Source organism: Pezoporus wallicus, unplaced genomic scaffold, assembly GCF_028554395.1.
Source record: "Pezoporus wallicus isolate ANWC-B61680 ecotype Strahan unplaced genomic scaffold, APGP_CSIRO_Pwel_v1 contig_12974, whole genome shotgun sequence".
NCBI lineage: Eukaryota > Metazoa > Chordata > Aves > Psittaciformes > Psittacidae > Pezoporus > Pezoporus wallicus.
Genome location: NW_026638124.1, coordinates 16,333 through 34,349, shown reverse-complemented (window position 1 = coordinate 34,349; position 18,017 = coordinate 16,333). Strand labels below are relative to the sequence as shown.

At 66.5% G+C, this 18,017-nt stretch overlaps 2 protein-coding genes across 2 annotated transcripts; both read left to right on the top strand.

Moving 5' to 3' along the window:
* Positions 1–187: 187 nt before the first annotated feature.
* On the top strand, positions 188–5,880 carry SLC25A10 (solute carrier family 25 member 10). The gene is made up of 11 exons (XM_057409607.1): positions 188–302; positions 2,375–2,494; positions 2,632–2,746; positions 2,823–2,871; positions 3,239–3,280; positions 3,477–3,520; positions 3,954–4,024; positions 4,128–4,220; positions 4,380–4,457; positions 4,539–4,595; positions 5,215–5,880. Exons 1-11 carry the CDS (start codon positions 213–215, stop codon positions 5,314–5,316), a joined length of 861 nt encoding a protein of 286 aa, XP_057265590.1. The 5' UTR covers positions 188–212; the 3' UTR covers positions 5,317–5,880.
* A 1,721-nt stretch (positions 5,881–7,601) lies between these two features.
* GCGR (glucagon receptor) lies at positions 7,602–16,626 on the top strand. Its single transcript, XM_057409606.1, has 14 exons — positions 7,602–7,741; positions 13,318–13,461; positions 13,666–13,762; positions 13,879–13,986; positions 14,108–14,229; positions 14,323–14,429; positions 14,568–14,721; positions 14,785–14,944; positions 15,024–15,084; positions 15,312–15,381; positions 15,511–15,599; positions 15,715–15,853; positions 15,947–15,988; positions 16,065–16,626. The coding sequence occupies exons 2-14, from the start codon at positions 13,411–13,413 to the stop codon at positions 16,338–16,340; spliced, it is 1,476 nt and encodes a 491-aa protein (XP_057265589.1). The 5' UTR covers positions 7,602–7,741; positions 13,318–13,410; the 3' UTR covers positions 16,341–16,626.
* The last annotated feature ends 1,391 nt before the right edge of the window (positions 16,627–18,017 follow it).

The window sequence follows — 18,017 nt, the reverse complement described above, 5'->3', positions numbered from 1 at the left end:
CTCCGCCACAACCCCAGGCTCCTTATGGCAGCCCCACTGCTGGGCTCCCTCCCTTCCCAGTCCCAGGCATCATCGTCCCGGTTCTCCACCCCCGGTGCTGCAGGTGGGCGGTGTGGCGTTGCCCCCGAAGGGGGCGTGGTTTGCCTGGGGGCGTGGTTTGCCTGGGGGCGTGGCCTCGGCTGGGGGCGTGTGTTCCCCGCGGAGAGGCGCCGATGGCGGAGCGGCGCGTATCGCGCTGGTACTTCGGCGGCCTCGCGTCGTGCGGCGCCGCCTGCTGCACGCACCCGCTGGACCTGCTCAAGGTGAGCGGATGGAGAGCGGCTCCGGGGGGCGGGGGGGGGCTCGGAGGGGATAGGGAGCGGCCGCAAGGGGATGTTTAACGGCTGCGCGGGGTCGCTGAACGGCTGCGGAGGACCCGTGAACGGCTGCAGGAAGCCGGTTCTGAGGGACCGGTTCGCAGCTGTGGGGCCACCGAGCGCGCTGAGACGCGGCCCTGGGCTCGGGGCGGGGGGACGGAGACACGTCAGTGATGCAGGAAGACAGGGACAGGGATGAGGGGTCGCGGGCCGGGCCCAGGGGCAGCTGTGGGTATGCGGTGGGGGGGGGGGGCTCCGGGGAGCTCAGGGTGCCGGCCCAGGGGGAGATGCGGGGTCGTGGAGGACGCCCTGGACAGCCCGGGCAGGGCACGGCAGCGCCTCCGGGGCTCACAGCGCTGGACGCGGGCCCGCTGCACTCCGTGTCCTCAGGCCAAGGTGTCACCGAGGCGCCCTGGCCGGGCTGGCATCCCTGCTCCCGCACAAAGCGCGCCGCGCGCAGCCCTGCGCTGCCAGCACCCACGGCGGGGCGAATGCCAGCGCTGCCCGAGCCTTGTGCCAAGCAGCAAGGAGCCCGGGCCGGACTCGCAGGGGCAGCGGGAGGGCACGGCCTGGGGCAGGCAGCCCCTACCCACCCCGCGCCTGGAGAGAGGAGAGGATGCGGCGGGCACCGGCCCAGGAGAGGAGCCGGCACTGGCAGGGGGATGCTGCTTCCCCGGCCCTCGGCCTGTTGCTGTGCCTGGCTGGCAGCCCACGGGGGCTCGGAGGATGCCCTGGTGAGGTGCCAGGAAAGGGAATTTGTCTGGCACATGCTTGCAGGTCTGCCTCTGAGCCAGTGACGGGTGTGACTTTTGGGCTGTGTCCCCACAAGGCAGCCCCTGTGTGCCCTGCAGCCCAGCAGCCTGGGCTGGTTTTGCCAGCAAGTTTACACCTGGATATTGACCGCGGACCTGCCTTTGGCCCAGAGTTCATCTGCTCTGGGGCTGGTGCAGGCCTGGGGAAGCACGAGGGGCCCAGGGCCTGCAGGGTAGGGGGTGAAGGGTGCTTCACCGTACCTTTGGACCTTAACCTGGTGGGAGCCAGCCCGTGGCACCGCCGGACCACTGGAACCAGCCGCGGGCAGCCACCGGCCGCCCCCGGGGCTGCCTGTCCCGGCAGTGACCGCAGCGCTGCCCGGCGCCTCCCCTGCCCGCCCGCGGCCCTGGAAAGGGAGGCAGCAGCGGGCTTCCTGCTGCGGCGCTGCCCTACCTGCCTGCCCGGTGCCTCTGCCCGTGCTCCGGCCGCTGCTGTCCAGGCTCCGCCTGCCGGGCCCGGGGGCAGGTCCCTGCCCTGCGGCCTCGCACAGAGGGAGGCTGTTCCCAGCGTCCTGTGGCGTGTCCCACGCTCCGGCCGTTCCGGCGCTTCCGTAACGGGAGCCAGGCCTGGGCCCCCGCCAGCGGCCCTTTGCTCTTCTTAATTTTATCTGCTGGCCCTTTGACCCACACGTGATGTTTGTGGTGTAGGGCAGGGGGCTGCTCAGGACATGCTGCTCTGTCCCGGCCAGCCCCATGTCCCGCTGCCGAGGCTGGGAGCGGAGCACCCTCCTTCCCAGGCTGTGCCCGGTCATGGCATCCAGCGCGTGAGCGGGGCTGTGTTCCTGCCTCTGCGATTCCTGTGGCTGGGAAGGAGGGGAAGTGACTTCTGGAGGCCGTGGCCGCCGTGTGTGGTGAGGGTGCGGGTAGCACGAGGTCATGAATTCATGGCCCCGGCGTGGTTCCTCAGAGCAAACTCCTGCCGGTTGCTCACTCGTGTTTCTGGCCCAGCGCCTTTCTCGGGGGAGTGGGTGCTCGGAGCAGCGCAGTGCCTGGGAGGGGCTGGGTCAGGTGCCTCAGCACTTCACCTTCTCCCACCAGCCTCCTCCCTCTGAGGCTGCTTGGGACAGGTTCCAAGTGCTGCTGAGGTGCAGGGAGCCTCGAGCTGTTGCTCCAGTGCTAACAAGTTATCCTGGCAAGACTGGCTGTCCCTGCGCTCCCTGCACCCAGCACCAGGCCGGTGCCCTGACACTGCCGGCTCTGCCCCAGGTCCACCTGCAGACGCAGCAGGAGGTGAAGATGCGGATGATGGGGATGGCAATGCATGTGATCCGCAACGACGGTTTCCTGGCCCTGTACAACGGGCTCAGCGCCTCCCTGTGCCGGCAGGTGAGTGCCACCGTGCATCGGTGGCCTCTGGTCCCCCATGGAGCTCCTGCCGCAGCACTGCCCTTGCTGTCTGGCAGCAGGGCTGGAGCTGACAGGCTGCCCAGTGGGACCCAGTGGCTCTTCCTCCTCTCCTCCAGATGACGTATTCCTTGACTCGCTTCGGCATCTATGAGACAGCGCGGGACCGCTTAGGCCGGGGCAGCCAGGGGCCTCCCCCCTTCTACCAGAAAGTGCTGCTGGGTGCAGTGGGAGGTGAGTGGGGCAGAGGAACCCTCGCCCTGGGTTGCCTCAGGCCGCAGGAGCCCCTGACCCCAGCTCTTTGCTGCAGGTTTCACCGGCGGGCTCGTGGGGACACCGGCAGACTTGGTGAACGTCAGGTCGGTGCTGCCACGTCCTGGTGCTGCTGGGGGCAGCTCGTGGCTGGTGTGTGACGGCAGTCGGGGTGGTGGGTGCTCCCGTGCTCCTGACCTCTCTCCTGACCGGCCGTGCTGCGGCTGGAGGCTGGTGCCGGTGGGAGGCTCTGTGCCAGGACTGGAGCTGTTGTGTTCGGTGCGACAGCCCCAGCCCCAGCCCCTTGTGCGGCCTCCGGGGGTTGTGGGGCTGGAGACCCCTTTCCCGTCCTGCTGCAGTCGGGAGACACAATCGTCTGCTGGGCCTCTGCCCGCTGCCCAGGCGGGGCCCTGGGGCTGGGGGTGGACAGCGGGTCCCCGGCCCCGCCTCACCCCGCGGTGCGTTGCCTTCCAGGATGCAGAACGACGTGAAGCAGCCGCCCTCCCAGCGGCGCAAGTGAGTGAGGGCTCGGGTGCAGACCGGGGGTCCCTGCGGCCGCGGGGGGGCAGCACCGGACCGGCGGCTGGGGCCGTTCGTTCTGTGGGGACGGCGGGGCTGGGGCTGCGGGAGCACAGCCCCGGGAGCTCAGCCGCCTGCGCGGGGCTGCCGGGAAGCCTCGGACCCTGACACCTTCCCCTCTCGCTCCTTCCAGCTATTCCCATGCCCTGGACGGCATGTACCGCGTCCTTCGGGAAGGTGAGGCCGTGCCAGCCGGGTAGGGTGAGCCTGCCCGCGCTCTCCTCGCTGGCACCGGGAATGCGCGGTTGGATGAATGGGGCCGGGAGCTCTGGCTGGAGCTGCCGCGTGTGCTCGCTCAGCCGGGGCAGGCAGAGGGGATGGAAGGGGGCCTGAGAGCACCTCTGCAGCATCTGGCTGGGGCTGGGCCGGGCAGCCCGGCTGTGCTCCGGTGTGAACGGGAGAGCTGCTGGGAAAAGCACGGGGGGCTGGAGCGGGTGGGAAGGGGAATGAACGGCAGCAGGAAGGAGGCAGGGCTGTGCAGCAGATCTGCTGCTGTGTTTCAAGCACTGTTGGGTGGGGAGTCTGGGACACTCTGGGACACGGGCTGGGCAGGGAAGGGAGTGTGGGTGATGTCCCAGGGCTGTGCTGATCCCAATCTGTCTGTCCGCAGAGGGCCTAAAGAAACTCTTCTCTGGAGCCACAATGGCATCCAGCCGAGGGGCCCTGGTCACTGTTGGGCAGGTAGGACAGCTCTGGAGGACAGCTGGTGCCCGGGTAGGGACAGGGGCTGTCCCTGCTGTGGTGAGGAGGGTGGATGTGCCAGTAATGGGCCGTGTCTCCGCAGCTCTCCTGTTATGACCAGGCCAAGCAGCTGGTTCTTGCCACTGGGCTGCTGTCAGACAACATCTTCACTCACTTCCTGGCCAGTTTCATCGCTGTGAGCAGGGCTTGATGAGGGGAGGCAGGACTGGGATGGGGTTTGCTGGCAGGCAGGGCTGCCAGAGCTGCTGACAGGGCCGGGCGCGAAGCTGTGTGTCTCTCTGGTGCCCTGGCCATTGTTGGCACCATGAGCTGCTGACCCGCTCACTCTCCCCAGGGCGGATGTGCCACATTCCTGTGCCAGCCCCTGGACGTGCTCAAGACCCGCCTCATGAACTCCCAGGGCGAGTACCGGGTGAGTACATCCCGTCCTGTCCCCTCTGCGCACTGGCCCCTGCCTCCTGACACCTCCTCATGTCTGTCCCTCTTGTTCCAGGGTGTTACCCACTGTGCCATGGAAACTGCCAAGCTCGGACCCCTCGCCTTCTACAAGGTGCCTACCTGGGGCCGCATGGGATGGGCTGGTGGGGTGGAGTGGGGGAGGCTGGGCTGGCTGGCAGCAGAGGTGAGCGCCCAGAGCAGCACTGGGACCCTGCTGCCAGAGCCTGGCTGGTTCCTGTGCCGGAGCCTGGCTGGTTCCTGTGCCAGAGCCTGGCTGGTTCCTGTGCCGGAGCCTGGCTGGTTCCTGTGCCAGAGCCTGGCTGGTTCGTGTGCCGGAGCCTGGCTGGTTCCTGTGCCGGAGCCTGGCTGGTTCGTGTGCCGGAGCCTGGCTGGTTCCTGTGCCGGAGCCTGGCTGGTTCCTGTGCCGGAGCCTGGCTGGTTCCTGTGCTGGAACTTCTGCTACCGTTCTGCTGACACAGCAGTGATGCTGCACTGATGTGTTTGGGGCAGAGGGGTCAATGCCTGGCACAGATCTGAGTGCACAGCGATGGCTGCGGTGCCTCCCTCACTGCTGTGACCGTCCCTGCCCGTCACCAAGGTCCCTGCTCCCTGGGGCTCACTGTGCCCGCAGCCTTGCACCGCTCAGGGTGCTGCAGGGCACCTTGGCCATGACGGGGAGGCCCAGGTCCAGACACACGCTGACTCTTCCCCTTCTCCCCGTCCTCTTCCAGGGCTTCATTCCTGCTGCCATCCGGCTCATTCCTCACACCATCCTCACCTTTGTCTTCCTGGAACAGCTACGCAAATACTTTGGGATCAAAGTGAGCACCTGAGGAGGAGGGACAGGCCCTGCCTCACCCCAGGGTGAGCGCTGGGTCACCACTGAGACCCCAGGACCCCTCCACTACCTGAGCCGGTGCCAGTCCCCTGGCCCTCACCCCTGCTCCTGTGCCTTGCCAGCGCTGTGCCTGGCCAGTCTCAGCATTCCCCTTCCTCTCACCCCTGTTCTCAGTATTTCTGTTACCTCCGGGCTATCCTGGGCCCCTTGTCCCCTCTGCACTGTTGGTCTGGGGTTTTTTTGGCGTCTTCCCACTGCCCACAAGTGTTGTCCATGCCCCCCTCAGCCCCATCCTTCCTGCCTGTGGGGCTGGGGGTCAGAGCCTGCCCTTCAGCAAGGCCTGTGCTGGGGCACAGGTGGTGCTGGCAAGGGGCACAGGGAGGTGCAGGTTTAGCACAGCCCCATTGTCCCACAGTGCCTGTGGCCCCTGTGCTGCTCCCCTGGCCCCAGCACAGCCTCTGTGTCCCCACACTCCCCCGCTGCTCCTGCTTGGCCAAAACTCGTCAGCACCGGTGGCTGCTGCCTTCTTCAGGGATTGTGCCTCATACCAATGATGGGAGACCAGGGAGGGGGGGAGCTGCCCAGCCCCTGCCCTTCTGCTCCATTGCCAGTGGGAGTCCCTCTCTCCTGGCCCCTCTTCCCCCAGGGCATGGCCCCAGGCCTGGCAATGAGTGCTCGAGGACCTGCCCCATGTCCTGCACCAGCCCTGTCCCAGGCTACAGGATCCGGGCTGCCCTGTGCCCCCCTCACCCTGCACCACCCTGCATGGGGGCTGCAGCCCCCGGCCATGTCCACCCCTGCATGAGGTGGTCCCAGCGGATCAAAGAACTGGAATATCTGTGACCTTCATGTGTAATAAAAGGTGAAGCAAGCTCAGGGCCTGGTGTCCTGCCTCAGGGGATGAGGAATGCTGTGCCCCCTCCTGCTGCGAGGGGTCAGTTTGGGAGCCAAGTGCAGAGAGCAGAGCACAGCTCCCTCCATGCCGGGGGGGGGTCTGTGCCCTGTTACCTGCCCCAGCCCCATGCAGTGGGGAGCTGTGGGCTGAGTGCCCTGGGCCAGCCCTGTGCCGAGTTGTGCCCAGCATCAGCCATGCCAAGGGCGCCCGCCGGCCTCTGCCTCACTGCGGGAGCTGCCTCCTGGATGTGTCACTAATTGGGTTGCAGCAGGCGGAACAGAGCCAGCGCGGGCGGGCAGAGCACTGAAAGCTCGTCACCTTAACGAAGCCTAATGATGCTGGCTGGCATCGCCACTTTGTTCCTGCGCCTGGCCCCGGGTGAGAGCCATGGTGAGGTGAGTGTGGGGCGAGTTGAACCCCTGGCTCTAACCCCCAGCCGCGCTGGTGGGTGCTGCTCTGCACCCACACCCAGGCTGGGGTGGAGCAGGAGAGTGATGGAGCTGCGGGGCCCATCCCAACCCCACTGCCCTCCAGCAGCACAGCCTGGTGCCAGCCAGCAGCAGCCGTGATGCCACCATCTGCGCCAGCCCTGGGCCACAGCACCCACCTTTCCTCTTCCCATGTCCCTTACAGCAGCCTCACCGCAGCCTCACTGGCCGATGGCCAGACACATGCCAGAGTGTGGCACACGTAGGAGCACTTTTTATTGACATCGGAGAATGAGAGGCCTCTGGCCTGGCACCAGCCCCTTGCCAGTGGCACCTGAACTTGCTGTTGCTGTCCGGATCCCCCTGGTCCCATCCTGCCCTCTACCAGCCCCCTGTAGCGCCCCAATCCCCAGCCCCGCTACCTGGGGGGGATCCCACAGGGCTCCTCATGCCCACATGGTGCTGGGGCTGCCGGTTCTCGTGGGGTGGTGGGGCTGTCTTTGGGGCAGCAGCGGTGGGTCCGCAAGCCCTGGTGTGTGCCCGGTCACCAGCTGCCGCGGCGGGATGTGCTCGCCAGCGGTGAGCACAGACCGGCCCCTCCAGCGGCAGCCGGCCGGAGCGGGGATCAGAGCAGCTCCTGCCTCCCAGCGGAGGTTTGCCCGGGACCCGAGAGGGGCCGCCTCAGCGGGGCTGGAGAAACCACCCCGGGGGACCCAGCGGCACCCAGCGGGGCTGCACCGGAGCCCGGGACACTCCGGTCCCGCTGCCCCCGCCGAGCAGAGCCGATTCCCGGGAGCGGGGCGGAGGAGCCTGCGGGGGGGACGAGCTCTGCAGTGCGGCCGCCGGTGATGCGGGGCCGGGCGGGGGGCACCGGGCTGCGCCCCACCCGTGCGGGCGGGGGGAGCGGGGCGGCGGACGCGGCTCCTCGCCCGCGGTCCCTCCCCCCGCGCCGGTCCCTCCCCCCGGGCCGCCACAGCCGCCGCCGCCGCGGCTCCGGCAAAACTTTTCGCCGGAGCGGACGAGCGCTCCGGTTCCGGTACCGGTCCCCGCCAGCGCGGAGATGCACCGGGGAGCTGCTGCTAGCCCAGCCCTGACAGGTACGAGGAGCGCGGGTGAGGAGGGAGAGGAGCGCCCGTCCCCGCGGTCTCGGGGGTCCCTGTCCGGCGGGATACCGCCCGTCCCGGCGGGGGGATGTGGGCTCGGGTGGCGAATGCGCATCCCCGGGGCCGCGGTAGAGCCGCAGGAGTCCGGAGCAGCAGCTCCCGGAGCCGCCTCGGTGCTGGGCGCCGGCCCCGTCGGGTCTGAACGCCTCGGGTAGCGGTGTCCTGGGCCAGGGGGTCCCGGCGGAGCTGCTCCTGCTCCCAGCCCGCGCCGCTGCCGCTGGCACAGGGGAAGCGACTCTGCCGCCGGGTCTCACGGCACCGGCACCCCGGGCGCTGTCGTGAGCCTCAGCGGGAGCATCTCCCGGGGAAACCCCGGGCCGGGTGGTGCCCGCCGGGTCTCCCGCCGTGGGCACGGCGGTGTTTGCCGCTCCCCAGCCGAGGGGAGCAAGCAGGGGACACTTTTCCACCCTCCCAGCGCCCCAGCCTCCCGGGTGCTGCAGGGGCCCATCGCGAATGCCCTTTGTGACTCTGTCCCAAGCTCTGCTGTGTCAACACGGCGTTGGTAAATGGCTTTGTTTAATCAGGACATGTTGGGTATGTGACCTTGCCGTCCTCCTGACCGCAAGCGCATCTCCAAAGCAGCCGCTGAGATCCCCCCATGCCCGGCGCTGCGCTTCCCAACGTCCTGCTCCCTCGGAGGGAGCCCAGCCCTGCTGTGAGTGTCCTGACCCATGGCAAATCCAGCTGCTGCCCCTGGGATTTCCTCAGCTTTATCTGTGCATCAGCAGGAAAATTCAGGGCCCACAGGACCCCTCCTCAGCGCGTTAGTGCCGCCCCAGCTGCCAGCCCGGGTCCTTCCCACCAATCCTGCCCCGCTCCGCCCGCCGCGGTGCAGGATTTTCTGTGCTCTGTTGCCTGGAGAGGGAAAAAGAGAAAAGGCTGAACGGAGAAGAGGCAAAATGTGCATTCAAAATAGTTAATGAACAAATGTGGCTGCGAGCCCTGCTCAGCAGCACAGGGCTGAGAGCATGCACCCAGCGCTGCTCCGTGCCCTGTGCTGAGCCAGGCAGCGGCAGCCAGAAGCAAGGGAGACGGGGCAGCCGCTCTGCTTCGTGCCTCGGGGCTCCTCCATTGCATCCTGTTGTCCTGGTCCCCCGTGGCCAGTGCCCTGTCCCTGTCTGTGTGTCCCAGCCCAGTGGGTCTGGGGACCATGGCTGGGCTCGGCCACCCTGCAGCACCTCCGGCCTCCGGGCTGCTGATGGCTGGTTTCTGGCCATGCCGTGGTGCGGTGGGTGACTCAGGACAGGCAGGGACACTGCGAGACCCTTCTAGGATGGCTGCTGTGTTCAATGCCCACATGGGCAGGGCAGGCTCTGAGCTCACTCTTCAGTGGGGCACTGGGAGCTCGTCCCCAGCTCCCTGATGACCACGGTGTCCATTTGTGACACGAGCTGGTGGGGAGGCGGGTGTTGAGCTCCCAGCACAGGCGTGTGCACATGCAGCTCTGCACTGACCTTTTCCCAGACTTTTCCCAGCCCTTTGCTTCCCTTGTGACATGCCAACCACATGTGTTACACCGTGTCTCTCGCGCCATCCTCCTGTGTGTCATGGGCTTTCAAGCGATGTGATGAACAAGAAATGCCCCTTTCGCTGAGCCATGACCAGGGTGCTCAGCATCCCATGTGTGTCTCACAGAGAAGTGCAAGCTTTCACCCCCTGAAAAATGGGGCCAGGGGCTCACTGTGAGCCCTTCACACAATGCTGAGGGGCTCAGCATCCCCTCGCCAGAGCCTGCTAGGCAAGGGGTGTTATTTAAGCACTGCCTGGCTGCACAGGTGTGCTGGCAGAGCACACATGGTACTGAGCAGTGTGGTACTGGTACTTGGTACCAGACAGCTATGGAAGATGCTCTCTTGGTGGCAGGGCTGTCTTGGAGGTGATGCAAAGAGCTTTTGTCCTGTTTGCGTCCTATGTTGCTGTTGACGAAAAAGCTGTCAGGGTTGGTTTAGGTTTGCTTGGTCCAAAGTGACTCAGAATCTGCCATCGTGGGTGCCTCTCTCTGTGTGCCGCTGCTTAGTGCTTCCACAGCCCTGCAGCTCTGTGCAAACCAGTTGATGTCAAGAGGGCTGCTCCGGGCAGTTCAGCTCTGCCTCCGCTGCCAGAGTCCACGGTACTCACTTCCCCGGAGAGGACTGGAGCCACTGTGGGTGGCAGGTGGGGAGCGGGTGGCATCCCCAAGCTCAGGGCAGAGACAGGAACAGGGACAGACCCCCTGAGACTCCCCACCGCCACTGTCTCCCCCATGGCTTGTCCTGCTTTGCCATGGTCCTGGGCAGAAAGTGGAGCAGCATCTGCATGGCCAGGCTCGTGCTGGCATTGCATCAGCCCTGGCCTTGCACCATTGCTCATCTGCCAAGTGCTGAAGCCCCTGCCGTGCTGGCGTGGAGCTCTGAGCTCCCAGCCAAGCCAGCCATGGAAAGCACCGCATTAGCACGCTGGGGGCTAATCCCTGTGTCCGGAGAGCGCAGCCTCCCCCCTCACCCACCGAGCAAGCAGCTGGGCATGGGGCTGCGCTGTGGGGAGGGACATGGCCGGCTCAGGCTGTGCCAGGCTGTGCCGGGCTGTACCAGCCCCTTGGTGCTTGTGCAGGGCCATGGCTGGCCCAGGGACCTCCCGGCTCACATTGCAGATGCCCATGAGTGTCCCCGTGGAGGCTGCACCAAGCCGCTGATCCATGTGGCAATTGGCTCCAGCGCTCCCAGATGTGGAACTCGTTCCCTCACACGTGTGGTGACAGCCAGAGCGGAGCACCAAAATCCCTGCTGGAAGCTGACGGGGGTGTGAGGAGGAGGGAGTTTGACCCCAGGCAGGGCTGCTTGGTGCTCAGCTGGCCATGGGGACCTGCAAGGGCACAGAGCTGCTGCAGGGCAGCACCATCCATCCCCTCTTGTTTGCTGCAGTGCCGCAGCAGTGGCAGCAGCCTGGCAGTGCAGCATTCTGGGTACTGGGCTCTCCCCATTCCCTCCCCAGGCCAGCACACCTGAGGGCCATGAGCTGCAGGTCTGGGGGCACAGGGAAGCCGGTTGAGGGGCTTCCAGGTTCTCCGCTTTGCCCCCAGTGCTGCAGGAGTTGGCACCAATGGCTCAGGAAGGGCTCAGCACATGAACACAGACGTTGGTGATGGTTCCACTCTCCCCACCACAGTGGTGGATGATGGAGCCAATGTCTGACACCTCCGTACCTCCAGCTCAGCACCTTTCCCCATGTGGGTGCCACCATCCTGGGGCTGGTTCCTGTTCCCCCCTCTCCTGTCATGGGCAGTGTTAGCTGTATGTAGCCTCTGTGGGGTCAGCAGCCACAGAGTCGCGACACGGGAACACGCCACATTGCCCAATGCCAGCATGGGCCAAAAGTCCCCTGTGCCCATCGCAGCCCAATGCACCCACTGTGTGCCGGGAACCTCCACCAGTGCCCATGGTCAGCACGGCTGGGTGACCCCAAAGCCTGGTCCTGGCCGGGGGTGAAGGGCTGTGAACCATCTGGAGCCAGATGGGCTCAGTGAAGGGAGGTGGAGCTGGGTCCCTCCTATGGTGCTGCCTTGCTGAGGGGCTCCCATTACTGGTGGCCTTGGCACATCCAGCCTGCAGTGACCACTGCTCTGGGTACCAACACTGGGCAGGTCCGAGCACCCCAGACCCCCGTAGCAGCCACACGGGTCCTCTGCTCCCTCCCTGCACTGCCCATCTGCACCAAGGCAGGGGCAGCTGGTCCATGGCTGCTCTGCACGTGTCTGATAGAAACAGCCCGGGGCTCTGGGAGCACGCCATGGGGCAGCCGAGCCCCTGGGCCCTGAGCCCCGCGGGGACGCACAGAGCGCGGCTGCACGGCACCGCGGGCGGCTGGGGCAAAGAGCCCGGGCAGGGCCCGCTCGAGGGGGAGCCGGTGCGAGCAGCAGGAGCGTGACGTGCCCCGCGCCAGGACCCCTCACCCAGTGCAGTCTGCCCAGCTTGGCCGCGGCTGCGCCCCGGGGCCGGGGGACTCCGGGCCAGAGCCCTCCCCGCCGCTAAATCCCAGTGCAGGAGCTAAGAATAGAGACACCTCTGGCCCAGAGCTGCCTCCCCGGGCCCGGAGAGGGGCTGGCAGCGAGGCGCTGCTGCCCCGATTGCCGGGAGGAGGGCTTCCTCCCAGGGCAGGGATGCTCGGCAGGGGCCGGGCACCGGGAGGTTCTCATGGAGCTGGGCCATGGGTAGCGGTGGGATGGGGCAGCGGGGGATGCGGCATGGGGCTGATGGGGCAGGAGGACAGGGATGTGACATGGGGCTGGCAAAGGGATGAGGACAGAGAAGCTGGGCTGGGGCTGGCGAGGGGGGTGAGGACAGATAGGGTGGTGCGGGGCTGGTGGCCAGTGGGCACCCACCGAAGGTCCCTGCTCCCAGAGCCCACCCTGGACTGTCCCTGGAGACGGTTCCTTCTGCCCCGGGACTGTCTAAATACGGTGGCGCCGGCAGGAGCCGCTCCCGGAGCCGCATCTGGAGCCCCGCGCTCTGATTAATGAGCTCCTCGAGCAGCCGCGCTTGCGACACGGAGAGTGGGTCTGCACGGGCGGGACGCGACTTTCCCAGGGATAAAAATAGGCTCAGGCAGAGCAGGGAGCCCTGGGAGCGGCGCTGGCCGGGGAGCGCAGCCACTGCCCCCACCGTGATGCTGTAGTGTCTGCGGTGGCACCAGCACTGCAGCCCCTCACCCCGCAGCGCCGTGGGGCCACAGTAAGAGAAGCCCCGTGTTGGAAGAGCTGAAATCCCCCTCAGGAGCCCCATAACCGGCTTAGGGGGATGGAGGGAATTACAGGGCCGTGTGAGCTGGGCTTTGTGCACGTGGTGCTGGGTGTCGGACGAGGCACCTCTTCGCTCGCCTGAGCTGGGGGCAATGGAGACGCAGTGGCACGGCAGGGACAAGCTGGTCCCAGGGGCAGGGCAGAGCCGGGATCCCTTCAGGTTACTGGTTAATGCCCTGGGGCTGGCGGCCATCGGCTCCTGGCCTGTCCCCATCCCACCAGAGACACCGACAGGATCAGGGCCGGGGTGTCCCAGGGTGTCTGGGGTCTTGGCCACCTCCACTGCTGGAAGCAGGTCTGAAGCTGGTGCTGCTGGAGCAGTGGCAGCAGTGGGGAGGCGAGGAGGGGAAGCAGTGGGGCACCTCCTCTGGGAAGATGCTCAGACATGAAGAGAGGTCCTGGGCTCAGGGCCAGGGTGTGGGGTGGCCCCCTCTGTGTCTGTGCACAGGGGGCTCTGTAGGCAGCCACTGGGGCAATGCCAGGGTCTGCCCTGTGCAGGGCTGATCTCTGGTGCTCTGGCCAGGGAGGAGCTGGGGAATTTGGCTTGGTGGGCAGAGGGGTGTCGTAGCCACAGTTCCGATGCTGTCCTGAGGAGATGGCAGGTACAGAGCAGCTCTGCAGCCTTGCTGGAGAGCACACACCAACCAGCTGAATGCTAGAGCCAGGGGGGCAAGGATGGGGCAGGAGAGTGGGGCTGTGATCGTGGCAGCTCCCCATGACCCAGCATCTTGTGCAGGGTCACCCACGTGCCAGCGGCTTCGTCACCAGGGCAGAGGAGGTGCCGAGGGCCGGTAGGACCAGGGCCCTGCGCTGCTCCCCATGCAGAGGGATGTTCCAGCCACGTGTCCTCAGCCTCCTGCTGCTGCTGCTCTGCTGCCAGGTAAGGACGGGATAACCCACACCAGTGTGCTGCCTGTGCCCAAGCCGCCCCTCACTGCAGCATCACGGTGTCCCCTGCCCTCTCCTGCCGGCCCTGCCAGCCACGTGGCACAGTATGGCACAGTGTGATAGCCTGTGCTCACCCGCGGCTATCCCCCCATGGGTGTGGGTGACAAGGGTGACAAGAACTCGCCGCTGCCCCCAGGGCCCCTGCGCCCAGATCACAGATTCCCTGCTGGAGAGCTGGAAGGCGTATCGCGAGGAATGCCACCGCAACATGAGCCGCCTGCCCGCGCCCACCGGTGAGTGTTGCAGGGGTCCCGGTGGGTCGGGCACCAGGGACAGGGGCCAGCGTGGAGCCAGTGCCCGGACCCTGCGCAGGTGAGGCCAAGGCACGGCCACGTCCGTTCCTCCGCAGAGCTGGTCTGTAACCGCACCTTTGACAAGTTCTCCTGCTGGCCCGATACGGCGCCCAACAGTACCGCCAGCGTCCCCTGCCCCTGGTTCCTGCCCTGGCACCAGAAAGGTAACGGCTGGAGGGTGCACGTGCGTGCACGTGTGTTGTGTGTGCACACGCGTGTGCGTGCTCTGGTCCAGGCAGTCACACAGGGCCCAGCACGCCCCACTGTCCCCTCCCCTCTGTGCAGTGAAGCACGGACATGTCTTCAAGACCTGTGGGGCGGACGGTCAGTGGGTGACGGGCCCCAGGGGACAGTCCCTGCGCAACGCCACACAGTGCGAGCAGGACGCCGAGGACCTGGCGGCGCAGGTGGGCAGAGGGGGGCAGTGGTGCGGGGAGCCCTCCCTTGCCCCTGCTCACCCCCGACCCTCCCCCATCCTCACCCGCTCCTGCCTGCACCAGGAGAAGTTTGCCAAGACCTACGGCAGCTTCAAGGTGATGTACACAGTGGGGTACTCGGTGTCCCTGTGCGCGCTGCTGCTCGCCCTGGGCCTGCTGCTGGGCTTCAGGTAGGGGCATGGGCATGGGCATGGCCACCCGTGCTGGGGGCTGGGGCAGGAGATGGGGGTAGGCTGGGGCTGTGCCAGCGGCTGGGGCTGTGCCAGCGGCTGGGTGTGGGCACTGACCGCAGCTCCCCACTTCTGCAGCAAACTGCACTGCATGAGGAACTACATCCACATGAACCTCTTCGCCTCCTTCATCCTGAAGGGCGTCTCCGTGCTGGTCATCGATGCCCTGCTCAAGACCCACTACAGCGACAAGATCGACGACTACAACGTGCACGTCTGGCTGAGCGACGAGGTGAGTGTGGGGCTGGGGGCCGGGGGTGTGCGGGCAGCACCACAGCGCTGACCCCTGCCACAGGCAGCTGCGGGCTGCCGTGCGGCCACAGTCTTCATGCAGTACGGCATCGTGGCCAACTACTGCTGGCTGCTGGTGGAGGGCATCTACCTGCACAACCTCCTGGTGGTGGCTGTCTTCTCTGAGCGGAGCTACTTCACCCTCTACCTGTGCATCGGCTGGGGTGAGTGCAGGTGGCTGGTGCCCCAGCCCCATTCCCATCCCTTGCTGTGCCTCACCTGGCCCTGCTGCCTCCCCTCCAGGAGCACCCCTGCTCTTCCTCATCCCCTGGGTCGTTGTGAAGTTCCTCTATGAAAACATCCAGTGAGTACCAGCCCCTGCAGCAGCCTGTGGATGCGGGGGGCATGGGCAGGCACGCGTAGGACACACTGAGGAATGGTGGGGATGGTTTGGTGGTTCTGGAGAAGCTCCAAATCCTCACCCCGTGCAAGAAGAGTGCTTGGCCATGGTGCTTGCTCAGCTGGGGCTGCCAATGGCACACCAGGCTCTAGCAGCTGCCTGGTCCCTGTCCTTGTGTCTCCCCTGTGCAGGTGCTGGACCACCAACAACAACATGGGCTTCTGGTGGATCCTTCGCTTCCCCGTGTTCCTTGCCATTCTGGTGAGTCCGAGGCTCTGGCCATTGCAGCCCCATGTTCAGCATCTGTGAGAGGGGATGCCCTGGGCAGGGGATGGTGCCGCCTTGCTTTTCCCTGCCCCTGCCCCTCACAGTTCATCTGCTCCTCTGCAGATCAACTTCTTCATCTTCATCCGCATCATCCAGATCCTGGTCTCCAAGCTCCGCGCGCACCAGATGCGTTACACTGACTACAAGTTCAGGTGGGTGCCGGGCACGGTCCCAGCCCTGCGGGGCCATGGTGCACACGCTGATGTGCATGCGTGTACATGTGCACGTATCTGTTCATGCACCGCCCCGTGACGCCCCTCTGCACAGACTGGCCAAGTCCACGCTGACGCTGATCCCGCTGCTGGGCATCCACGAAGTGGTCTTTGCCTTCGTGACAGACGAGCACGCGCAGGGCACCCTGCGCTACGTCAAGCTCTTCTTCGACCTCTTCCTGAGCTCCTTCCAGGTGAGCCCCAAGCCACTGGGACCCCCCATCCTGGAGGGGCCAGCTCAGGGCTGGGGTCGTGTCCCGGCCGTGCACCTCATGCTGCTCTTCCAGGGGATGCTGGTGGCCATTCTCTACTGCTTCGTCAACAAGGAGGTGAGGGGGATGCCATGGGGGGGCAGCCGGGGGGGCAGCCAGGGCCACGAGGCCACACTGACGGCGCTGCCTGCAGGTGCAGGCAGAGCTGCTGAAGAGGTGGCAGCGCTGGAAGCTGGGGAAGGACCTGGCCGAGGAGTACAAGCACACGTACAGCCACGCGCCCAGCGCCCGCAACGGCGCCGGCGGCTCCTGCGAGAAGCACCAGCTGGTGAGCGGCTGCGCCAACGGGCTGGGCCGCAGCGCCGAGCGCCCGGAGAGGAGCGGCCGTGGGGCCGCTGAGCACCTCGCCCTGGGAGACCGGCACCACTGCTACGAGTTCCCCGAGACCACGGCCGAGAGCCACTTCTGAGCCGGGCCCGGCCCCACGCTCCCTGCGGGACCCTGCCCTTGCCGGGACGATGCCGCCCGTGGCTGGGAGTGCGCGGGGAATCGCCGTGGCGGGGCTGGCTGCAGCGAGGCAGGGAGAGCAGGACCCAGACGGTGTGGGGAAGGATGGGGGGGGGGGAATCCGTGTGTGGGGCTGGTGTTCGTCCTGTGGTGCTGCCTGTGTGCGCCTTTGAGACCCTTCATGCGGTGCTGTAATTTATGTGTTGTAACTGTAAATAGGTGTGTGCCCGTGCCGGGTTGCAGGGCCAGCTCTGCCTGCACCTCTCTGTCCGCGCTGTGGGCATGGGGGATACCATGGGCACCATGGGGTGACGCATACAGCCACGGATGGGGAGCTGGGCTACCCAAGCATGGATGGGCTGTACCAGAAGACAGCCCCACAGCCCCACTGCCTGTGCCCCAGCTCCACTGCCTGCCCCACAACCCCATAGCCCCATGCAAGCATCAGACAGGAGGCAGCAGCTTCGGCGCTGCTGCTGTCCGGGGCTCCAGCTCCCACTGCGCGCTGCTCCGGCTGCTAATCGGGTCCGTGCTCCCGCTGCCAGCAGCCCTTAATTAAATCATTTGGCTCTGCCCGCCGGCACCCCGCTCTCCTGGGAGCTGGCCCAGACACACCGGGCAGCAGCCACCTCCAGTGCCGGCACCGTGAGCAGCGCCATGGGGTGCAGGGCCCTGGGGTCCCTCTGTGCTGGTGACAGGGAGGGAGCGTGGGGGACCGGCACCGTAAGAGGCTTGTGCTGTGCACATGAGCGCTAAGCCCGGATGCCGAGGCTTTGGGCACCACAATTGCCTGGTGTGCAGGGATTAGGCAGACGAACCTCTGGCCAGGGGCACCCTGCCCCGTGGGGCGATGATGGGATGCACAGCATCCTGGCGTGACCCCGCTGCCCGGGGCACTGCCCGTCCCCCAGCACTGGGCCCTCAGCACATGATGGCTCCTGGGGTGCCCCCCTGTGTGCACCCCACACGCAGCCCCGCTGCGCTGCGCCCGACTCCCAGCACCCAGTACTTTTCCTCTGTTTACTTGACAATTTTCTGTCTGCCGCAGCCGAGCGGGACCCAGCGCCAGGGGCCGGCGCAGAGCCAGCAGCGGGGACGTGGGGCAGAGGGGTCTGTGCCGCGGTGCCTGCGGCAGTCGATGGGGCAGCGCAGCGGTGCCGTGGGGACGTTACCCGTGATGGAGCCGTGCTGTGGGGCTGAGTGGGCAAAGGGGAGGGGAATGAGGGACCAGGGTCTGTGTGGGCGGGATGCAGGGACAGGGGTGGGGTCATGGAGGGGGACAGGACAGACCCTGTGCAGAGCCATGGGGTTGGAGGCGGCAGCCCCCACAGAGCCGCTGGCCCCCCGGCCGCTGCGTCACTGCGGCCTCCTGACGCGGTAACGGGCCTAATTGAGGCAAATTGCTGGAGCAGGGAGCTGTTTCTGGGAAGGTAAATATGGGCACTGCAGGCGCGGGGTTGCTGCTCCAGCATTGCCATGGAAACACCCCACTTTCACCCCTGCAATGGCCCCACAGAGCCAACAGCACCCCCAGACCCTGCCCAGGGCCCCACGTCTGCACACCATGACAGGGAGCCCAAGCCAGCACCAGCCCTTGTGATATCCCTGTGGCAATGTCTATGGCACTGCCCCACAGCCC